An 11,068-nucleotide genomic window follows, 5' to 3' on the forward strand; every position below is an offset into this window, starting at 1 on the left:
TGCCACAGAAATTGCGTAGACCTCACTACTCAAAACATCCACTAAAAAGGAAAGAAGGCAACAGTCAGCCCAACAAGGCTGCGAAGTGATGGCGTCGAGCTGAAGACCAGAGTACGTACAACGAGAGAATACTCCGGAACGGGAACAGCAACTGCGGCTTCGAGAAAGACCCGAAGCGATGGAAGGCCCACGCGAACGACCACGTGCCCTTGTCGGTGTCTCTGACTGTCGGTTTAACTCGAACCTATCCGCGCTGAAAATCAAGTATAAAATCTAGCATCACTAGCTAAAGCCTAGCAACGATCTAGAAGCAACCTAAGAACACCTGCATCACCTAGCTGTGGCCTAGTTCAACCTCGCTACAGCCAAGTTCAAGTCAAATTCAAGCAATATTCAACAACGCTACAGTCAAGGTCAAGCAAATTCAAGCAATAGTTCAGCTACCGAAATAACACGCCATCTTCCCAAAGGAACCCGGAATGGGATGACCGAAGCAGCAGCGTTTCGCACGGGTGGCGTCACGGGGTGAACTGCGCTCAACGCGGGTGCTTGCGGTGAGCGCTTGGAAGATTAGCGATGGCTGGCGTAGGTCATTGTCGTTCTTCAGAGTGGACACTGGCCGCTCGACCGGAGCTGGCGCGCGTTCGCCCTTGACTACCACGGCCTTGTGATCGGTTGAAGTGCACGCTGAAGGTTCCTGCAGACATTCGGACATCGGAGGTTGAAGCGAGGAGGCAGAGGTGAACGTACAAGGACATGTTATTTCAACGAGTACGTTTAGGCGCGCGTCAGGTTTATTGCGCGTGACCGACGAGTCGGCGTGTGTAGCGAGCACGGGTCGCTGTAGCGGGAGCGAGCCGGGCGTAGCGGCAGGTGTTTGCGGGCAATGGACCGAGGCGGCAGCTGCTTGGCGCTGCGGCGAGCGGCGCGGCACAGGCGAGGGAGAGAGTGACGTCACGCGCACTGCGAGGGGAGCGTGACGTGAACGCACAGCTGCGGCGTGACCTACTTGGCACCGCTCCAACACCTGCGGCCGAGGGGAGCGCGTTGCAGCGCGTTCATACGGATGCACGGAAGGACAGCGTTAGACAAGGCTAGTCAAAGAGCTGCTTCGCATCTAAAAGCATGGAGAGCGATCAGCTTCGCTGTATATCGATCATTGCGCGTCTTAGTGCAAGCTTTCAGCACTTTTTATCTGCATGTTTTCGCATTGCGAGAAAGCTAATCCCGAAGCAACCACGCATCGAAGCTTGTAAGCGAGCATGAGCGACTCTTCATAAGCTCATTTCCTGAAGTTCATAAGTTCAGTCGTCGTACACGCAGAAACGAAGACATAGGTGCGTTCCGAAACAGTTTGTCGCCCACGAACTATTACGAAGAAATGGCTCGCATTTTACGCAATTGAAAGCACCAGTTAAATTGGATCTCTCTCATCACGATAGCCACGTTGACGACGGCGACCTGGCAACCGTTAATGAAGGCCACCAGCTTGAAAGCAAAAGTACGGTCACAAACAGTACGTCACATAAATGACACCTTTCATAAATTGCTTTGATACATGGTCGGCATTTTCGGGTTCATATTGTCGTTGACCCAAACGCATCGAAGATCGCTTACTATAGCAGCCTGCGCGTCGGCTTCTCGGTGGAAGGCATTACAATGTAGGCGGTGAGAGCGCCCTTTACGAAGATTCAATTGCTAATGCGATGCTTCGGTCTCTCCAACGCGTCCTGTGTTTATTAAGGTTAGAGAGGCGCTGCCCTTTGGTACCAGACGCAGTCCTTTCGATACGGGGTTCGCAGGGTGCATGTCACTGTGCCAAAACAGCCGCCCTTGACCACCGCAGATGTGGAACGTGTTTCCATCGACTTGAACTCCGAACGCGAAACGCGCACTCTTGATTGGCTTGTGTCGAGATCGCTGCTGCCCGTCGACGCTGACGCGTCCGCTGCCAAGTTAACGTGAGATAGCGGAAACAGCAGGAATATCGGAACACCAGAAAAAAGAATGCACATACGACAGCGCTGACTTACAACAAATATTTATTCGTGAACACCGAACAGTATATATGCGCAGTCCAACAGAAAAAGAAACAAAGAACATAAAAATGGCAAACAAAAATAATATAAAGAAAGTATCACCTAAATCATGCTCATTGCGCGTACAACCATCTGAGAGGTATCCAATTTCCTTGTCTGACAAGGCATACATACCGCACTGTGTTGACGAATAAACATTTCTTGTAAGTCAGCGCTGTTGCATGTGTCATCCTTTTTCAGGTAGGGATGGTCGATTAAAAATTTTAATCGATTAATCGTTAATCGTTAATCGGTTTAGCCTTTAATCGATTAATTGCTTTCGGTGGAATGATTTAATCGATTAATCGACATTTTTTTTGTGGGTGCTTTAAAACCTATATCTCTTTGTTTGAGAGGCATCGTTCGTGTTTGATATGGACCCAAATCTTTTTATCGGACGCGCTGAAGATCGAAAAGTCCGACTTTCGAAAGTGTCGACGACGGGCCCGTTGTGTCCAGTGTGCGAAAATTCCCAGTTTCGCACACTGGACACAAGGGACTCGTCGTCGTTGGTTGATGTCGTGGATTCAAGCATCTGTGGCCATCATCCCTGGACAATTCAGCAGCAGGTCGTATTTTCTTCAGTAACACATGCAGTTTGCGTGGCAGGCTTTATCATTAAAGTGTTGTGTATTTACTGAACTGCATGCAGCTTAACAGCTGAAGAAATTTAGTTGTAGTCTGGGAATCGTACCCCATCACTACTAGCCGGCTCAGTGGCCTATTGGTTTTGTCGCTTGTCTGCTGACCTGAAAGACGTGGGTTTTATTCCGCTGTGATGGTCGCAATTTGATGAAGGTTAAATGCTAGCGGTTCATGTACTGTGTGATGTCAGTGCACATTAAAGGACCCCAGCTGGTCGAAATGATCTGAACCCTTCCACTACGGCGTCTCTCATAGCTTCAGTCGCTTTGATACATTAAACCCTACAAACCATACCCATCCCCACTGCATTTGTGGATGAACTGGTTCTACCATCTGGGCTGTCATGCTATCTAGGCAGCAGCTGTGTGAAGATAAGTTGACGGATGATTTTCAACAATGTCAGTGATTTTGAACAAATGATTGGCTCCAACTAATAAGCTAGTGCAGACCTTTGCTCCTAATATATATCTAATATAAATTAATCAAACTATTTATCTAGTGCAGACATTGTTTGTTTAGGAGGTAAATGAGGCCAGCATGGTAGAGAGGGGCACCATCAATTGTTCAGGTTCGTGAACTTCGAAGTTTTATTTTAAAAAAACGCATTCTTTTCTGCTGTAGCAGTCATGCATTCCATTGGTGACCATTGATTGTGCCTTTATCTTCAGGTTGTCTAAAATACACAAGAGTTATGAAGCATTGAGTCAGTTAAATTAACATGGATTAGTATTAAGTATGGATTGTGGGTCACTTGGGAGTGACAAGTAGAGTGACTGCAGGATAGTTCTTAGGCAATAATCTTGGTTATTATACATAGAATGCCTGTTTGTGTCATGTTTATTAAGTATATATATTTAATAGGTTGCTAAACCTGTGCACTGACCCTTGCTATTGTGTTCTGTCAAGAAAGTCTATCTTTGGCATGGTCTCAATATCCTAACGTGACATAATGCCTACTATTACAAAAAGCTGTTGCATGCATTGATGTTGAGAGCTTGCAAGCAGCCATCTTGTCTTGTAGGGGTGTGCAAATATTAAAAAAATTCGAATAACAAATCGAATAATCCTCATGCCGAATCGAATAGTGTGTATTCGAAGTACCAAATATTTTTCGAATAGTTTTCAAATAATCAGCATGGGCGGGAAAACCTCGCAGTAACTATGCATTGCAACTGCCAGGGTCATTTTTACGATTGAATTACCAAGGTACATGCAGCTTCAGCTTTTAACGGTCTATCGACACTAGTGATCATTGGATAAATACGTTTTTGCTAAAAACTGCAGTGTCACAGAAGTGAACGTGCCGCCAACCCACTATCATCACCATGAGATTAGTCATGAGATGGTGGGGAATACGGCTGCATTCGGATTCAGAAGTGCAATTTTTGTACGTGTTTACATGACTGACAACAGACACAAGTGTTATCTTGATGTAAACTGCTTTTGCAGATGCAGTATTCAACCATGATATTTAGCTGCCTTTGGTGCCAAGGCCCATGAAGTGAAAACCAGTTTAAGTGTTTCACTAAAAGGTTAGCTGCATAGGTGATGTTCAGTTCATTATTGCTTGATTCTTATGCCACACTTCAGTTTTACTAAAAGGCTGATGACAAAGTGGCACCTTGAATAATGTAGTGACTGCTCTATTTCATTGTATAGTTACAAAATTTCGTGAATGCTCTAGTTGCTGATGCATACGCGCTTACCTGAGTTTACATAATTGTAGTAGTTTTCGTCGGTTAAAAGTAATTGTAACGTTCTGTCGTTTGTGAATATTTCTTTAAAATAAAATGTTATGAAATTTTAGAGCTGTTTTGAAAATGGTTGCCTTACTATTCGAATAGTATTCGATTGCGTTCTAAAATTCGCTATTCGTACATTCCTATTGTCTTGTGTTCGGCAAATTTGGCAGATTTTTAACGTGACAGTTTATTTCAGCAGAAGCATTTGCTTTCACACAACAGCTGCTTTTCTTGCACACTTTCAAGCCGACATCCAATTGTCATTAATAATTCCTAAATGTAACGTGGTTTACATGACCGGTTGCAATAGCGATCACATTTTGTGTACAAAATTGGAAAGCCCTTATTCTCTTCAGGGAGAACTCGTTATGAATCTGACAGGGCGAGTGATCTGCTCACGTTGGCTAGTGAAGTATTTCTAAAGCCCAGATGCCCTTGCTTTCATTATTGTGTTACATACTTTTAACTTAAGACACTTGTTCTAAACGTACTGGATTTTTAAAAGTATTTGTGGTGTTTTCATGGGATATACTTATTATTCACATTGCAGTAGAAGGCACTAAAATAATGTTGAAAAGTGGTGCTCTTAAACATTCGCATGGATTAAATCAAAACACAGTACAGCGAATTCCATGCTCTGTGGGAATAAATTTTATGCGAAGCAGTCAGTGAGAAGCTGCCCATGCTGCATTTTTTTACCCTTTGAGCCAAGCATTACTAGGCTGATTGACGTCTTTGTGTAAACTGAGTAGTTGTCGGCATATCGAGGGCTTACCAGGCATGTTGAGTGCACTGATGTCTAAGGAGTAGCTTATGTTATGACGCAATGTCGGCACTCACGTTAAAAGCACAGACATCTGGTTTATCAAAATGAGGTGCACGCCACAAGGGTTCAAATCCATCCCAAACTGATATTTATCGTTTCCTTTCATTGGAATTTTTTTTCTCTGAGAAGCCTTTGACACCGGCAACATATTTTCTGTGCCGCGGTCTCCTTAGTTCTATCACGTTAAGATTACCAAAGTGCATTATTTCCTTTCCTAGGTTAACAAACCGTGAATCATGTGGGGCACATACCCACATTCCACAGGCCGTGGTGTGCAGGTATGGCCACACGTGACTAAGGGAAAGGGTTTCTTGACGTATTGGACAGGCATATCACATTATTCATGTGAATGGGCCACGACACTGAAGTTGCGATGTCACATTCACCATTGATGTTCTTTCAGGTGCTGCCTCTATTGTTCTTGCGCCAGCTGTCACCCATCACGCGGGCACCACTACGACTGGTTTTGCCACAAGCGCCTTGGTGTCCTGATGTCGCAGGGAATTGTTGTGTGACCACATCGTCAGCAAAGTATGGAGCATCATCATTCCCACCGCATCCCCCTCGCAATTCTGGATGGTGCAGCGTTCTCCATTCATCAAGATGGAACAGTCAGGTGACCAAGCAGCTCATAAGCACACTTATTTCTTCGATGCATGGGGCCTTGGCACTGCAGTTACAATGCCATGCTTATTGTTGACGTTCTTCCAGGTTAGTACCATAGGTCGGCAAACTCACTCATGTGTCGACTCACTCAGACTCATATTGAGACGTGAGTCTGAGTGAGTCTGTATGAGTAAATTTTGCAAGCCTGAGTCCGAATGAGTTTGGTTGAGAAAAAATATAGTGAGTCTGAGCGCGAGTGAGTCCGGTTGAGGAAAATTTTGGTGAGTTTGAGTCTGAGTGAGCCCTAAGGGCAAAATATATTATATGAGTGAGTCTGAGTGACCTTCATATTTTTGCCGACCTATGGTCAGTAGGAAACACACCGGTACCATGAAGACGATGTTTCCCTTGTTGTGGTGTTGTTGCTATTGAATTGTTTGAAATGTGCTCGTGCTGCCTTTTTTTTTTCAAATCAAACATTTGTTTTGCATAGCATGGTTACAACGTGAAGGTTATACAGAAGAGGCTCCCAAGGTCAGGAGAAAGTGCTGGTACTCTCTGTACATGATAACTAGATACAAATTACCAAATACCTTGATGTACCTTTGACTTCTCCTACTTCTCAGTAGCGACGTTGAATCAAACCCTAAGCCTAGGACTGAGGCACAGACGGACGAATTAAACAGTTTGACATTTTCTGTCCCACATTTGTAAACTAGCTGCAATACAGTCCTGGAATCATTGAATAAGTTTCTTAACATTCGTATTACCCTGGAAAATGACTTGTACACAACATGTTGCTGAATTAGAATCGAAAATCGCATCAGTGCCGTCTGCACAGCCATTATTAACGCCTAATTTAGAAACATCTAATGTGTAAGAAGACATCTGATGCTTTTTTTATGGTGTTCCAGATAGGGACAATGAAATTTGCATGTCTTTAGGGCAACTCGTGAGTGAATTTTGTTCCAATAGGCTTAGTGTCGTACAGTAGCCAACCATTCATTCGGACTCGTTGGGAATCACCAAAAAGTCAGACGAAAAAAAAGGATTTGCTAGAGAAAACAAACACCCTTATTAGCCCAGAGGCTGGAAAAACTTGTCAATGTACGTCTGTACACACACACACACACACTCGCAAACAATTCAGCTTGTATTTCAGCCATTATTTGGCCATCGCTGTAGGCTGTCATTAGCGCTGCGTTAAATTCGCATTTGATTGCTATGGTGAGGGCGGCGCGTCATCATCGGAGTCACTGTCCACCTGCGCTGGTTCGAGAACCCGACGCGTCATCTCATCATTGTCCAGCTCGGTGAAAACTTCCAAGCAACTTCGGAGTGAGGTTGGCCACCTTCCACCTGACGAATGATCGCTGCTTTTTTGCACCATCAGCAGTGTCTTACAGTTGCCACGTTTATTCATTAGTCCTGACCACGCAGATGAACGGGTGGCGTCAGCGCCATCCCAGCAGATCAGGCCTCACACACCAAGCAACAAATGAGAGAGTGTGACGCAGATGAGGCCTAGCCGCAGAAACAACAGAAAACGCAAACCCTCAAATGCCAAAAGGGAACGATGTTGGGCTAGTTGGTGTTGCAGTGCTCGTGCTGTCATTCTCTCTTTGTCCGTCTTGTGAGTGCTGTCATTCGCTTCAGACATCAAATTGATCAAACCATGAAACGCCACACCACAGCTGTGGCCACACACACCGAGCCAGTGCCGACCGAGCTGACTCCGAGCGTGGCTTGGCGTGCGGTTTGGCCGTTGTAGCCATTCAATGAATACTTGACTGGCTAGAACCTAAAGGCAACCATTACACATAGCCAACAAACAGAGGCTTCGACATCGGCAAATGCAATTTCTGCGTGGATTTTGACGCTGGCACGACCTCCAGCCGTAGCCAATGCAAACCTCGAGTGCTGGCAGCATAGTAAAAGTACTGTAAACATTGCTGACATCTTGTCATTGCGTTTGACGACGTACCCAAACAGCCAGCAGGAGTCCGAAAAATCAAACAGCGCACAGTGGAGCATCCAAATTTTCAGTTGAGAGTCTGCATTACTCCAATGGGACGATTTGCGGTGCCGCGAAGGTGTTCAAATAAACAGCGACTATACTTTCGATTCTGAGAGCGCATTGTTTGGGCCACTTTTCAACTAGTAAGATAAGGCCTATCATTGCCAACTTGTACAACGATAAATAAGTTGAATCTGTGAGGAGTAACAGCTTCAAGCTCAAGAACACAAGCTTCGGCGCCTCTCATGATTATTCCGAGGCCGTCCAGACTAATACTTGTGCACACAGGCACTTTTGAACGGCCGTTCATTCGATGGCCATCGAAACATCACAACTCTGTTGACTCGATGTTGACTCGTTGACTCGATCACAACTCTGTTGACACAGCAGTTTTGAAGGGCTGTTTCTCTCAAAGATTGCATGGCGCTGTGGATATTTATTTCGTATTCATGTCTTCGACAGTTAAATAATACAAATCTGCTTAAAAGCACAGATATGTCTGTTGTTTTTGTCTAAGCATTTTAATAAATTGTTTATTCGTAGTTATGAATACATATTTAATTTTTTAGGTTGTTGAGCACCGAAACTGTGGTGAACGATACACGGCAAGACGACATGATGAAGACAAGCACGTTGCTGTTGAAAATATGTGCAGTTGGCACATTTAAAGTGGCGAATATACTTGATCAAATAACGCTCACACGTACATACTGGTTAGATTTCTTGTTTCTAATCGAGAGTACGAGCACACAGTGAACGAGAGGGCATGTTTGCGCTGTTTCCGCTTGCGCCGCTGAATGCTTATCAAAATTTCAATAGAGTTGTGTGCTTCGCTGGCTCGATAGACTATTGACTCGACGGCCTTGAAACATCCCGTGTAGCAGCTCATGCTTGACCACTGAGTCGGTAGACTACCGGTTGGAAGCTCTTTCAAATGCCCATGTGACACGGGTATAAACTCTGTCACTTAAGGCACTACACAAAATCAGTAAGGAGAGACGGTGGCTGCATTTGCCTTACCTTTAATAAGCATTACAATAACAATGTGTGGGACAATGCCTGTGTGTGGGATAATGAGGCTGGTCACATTGTTTGTCTCTCTCAACACTCCACGGAAGATAGACGTTCTTCTATTCTGATCTCAGGTTAGACCCCAGTTTCACATCACTCAAAATCCTCAATCACAAAAACCGATAAATCCCTTTTTTCTTGTACACTGACATCAGACGTGCCATGTCAAAGAGTACCAAAATATTTTGCTAATTGACTCATGTTGCACATCATTAATAGCATAACTCACTGATGTTGTTCTGAAGAACTTGGTGTTTGTCAGCAAAACACATTACAACATAATTCGATGGGATAGATCAAATTGCAGAGGAGGTGGCGTAATCTTGGTGATAAATGATGTCTTGTTGTCGATGCCGTTAATTATTAGTTCAAATCTTTAATGTGTGTGTTTCTTTAAAATTTTGTTCAATTGATGCAATTATTGGTGTTATCTACAGTCCTCCTAATATGAATTATTTTTTTAGAATTTCATCGACTTCTGTGTGAAATATATACACATTTCCCTAACTCTACTGTGTTCATATTCTGTCATATTCAGAGATTTTACTTCCCCTAATATATACTGGTTCACGCAATCCTTCACAGCAAGTGAGAGCGAAGCTCATATGTTTCTTTAGTCGTGTCTTTGATTTTTTACTATCGCAACCTATTACTAATACCACGTCACACATCAAGCACCGCCAACATTATTGACCTTGTAGTAACAAATAATCCTGATGGTTGTTCAGACATAATTAATTTAGAAGGCATTTCGGATCATGACGTAATAACAGGATGCATTATCGGTTCATTTAACAAAAAAGGAAACTGCTGCTAAACAAATCAGGGGTTGCAGCAGAGCCGACATAATTAACTGAATTGGATTGTTTCTCTCCTAAGTTCATTATACGTTAAACCCCAGATATTATTATTATTATTATTATTATTAAGTTCATTATTCCTTGCACACTGTCGAGCAGAATTGGAATTTGTTTTAAAATAATCTCTCTAAACTTAGCCATGAATTCATGCCTCTCATATCCAATAGATGTAGCAGCAGCACACCATGGTTTAATCAGAAGTTGCGGCGGATGAATACCTAGAAAAAGTGATATTACCAGCAGACAGTAAAAAGCAGCCTTTTAAACGAGTGGGAAAAGTATAAATGTGGCAAAGAGTCTCTCCTAAAGTACACTCAGCATCACTTTTTCAGCTGTGACATGTCATCTCTGTCAACCAACAACCCTCGTAAATTCTGGCACATTGTAAACCTTAGCTTTCATCTTGCCATCTTGCTTAGAGATAATAGCAGTGTCATCACTGATGTATGTGATTGTGCTCAGATTTTGACTCATTCTAATTAGTTTTTAGCAATCAAGATATAAGCTTATTTCTTGAATTAAATACATTTCGTGACATTTGCACCCCTGAAATAGTTCCTGATGAAGCGGATTTTAGCTTTTAAACAACTTTAAAATTACTAGTAGTTTGCATCACCTCGGCTTTAACAATAATTTGCTTAAAAGTACATCACAAAGCATTTGTTCTGTCTTGTCCTGTGTTTTCGCAATCATTATCAAATGGGCTAATTCCTTATAACTAGCGTTTAGTCAGGGTAATGCGTATATTCAAGTCAGGTGAACATTCCTCCCCACTTAACTATCGAGCCATTTCATTAACAAGCACATTTTGCAAACTTCTCAAGAATGTCGGTCACAGCCAAGTAATTAACTACCTCGAAGATCATAACATTATTTTCAAATATCAGCACAGCTTTTGTAAGGGTTTTTCATGTGACACTTACATTTGTTGCTTACATTTGTTGCTTGAGGTGGGCGCCCAGGCTGACGCAGTATTTCCAGATTTTTTTAAGGCTCTTGGTCAGGTTCTTCACCATCGACTTTACTAACACAGCTTAACATTCATCCTAATGTGCTCACCTAGATTAAAGACTTTCTTTCTTTCAGAACTTTGTTCACCTCTGTTATAATTCTCTCATTCTGCTTATATAACATGTGATGTATCCCAAGGAAGTGTGCTCAGTCCTGCTTTTTCTAATCTGCATTAATGATGTGCCTGGCTGTGTAAAATCTAGTGTTCAACA

The 11,068-nt window shown here is 43.2% G+C and overlaps 1 protein-coding gene across 1 annotated transcript in view; it reads right to left on the reverse strand.

Moving 5' to 3' along the window:
• The window catches only part of LOC119404368 (uncharacterized), a 35,917-nt gene extending 25,056 nt beyond the window's left edge, over positions 1-10,861 (reverse strand). The window contains exon 1 of the mRNA XM_049419510.1: positions 10,782-10,861. Coding sequence (XP_049275467.1) covers positions 10,782-10,861 — 80 coding nt within the window. The remainder of the gene's footprint in view (positions 1-10,781) is intronic.
• Positions 10,862-11,068: the final 207 nt, after the last annotated feature.

Source organism: Rhipicephalus sanguineus, chromosome 9 (assembly GCF_013339695.2).
Source record: "Rhipicephalus sanguineus isolate Rsan-2018 chromosome 9, BIME_Rsan_1.4, whole genome shotgun sequence".
In the NCBI taxonomy this organism is placed as follows: Eukaryota; Metazoa; Arthropoda; class Arachnida; order Ixodida; family Ixodidae; genus Rhipicephalus; species Rhipicephalus sanguineus.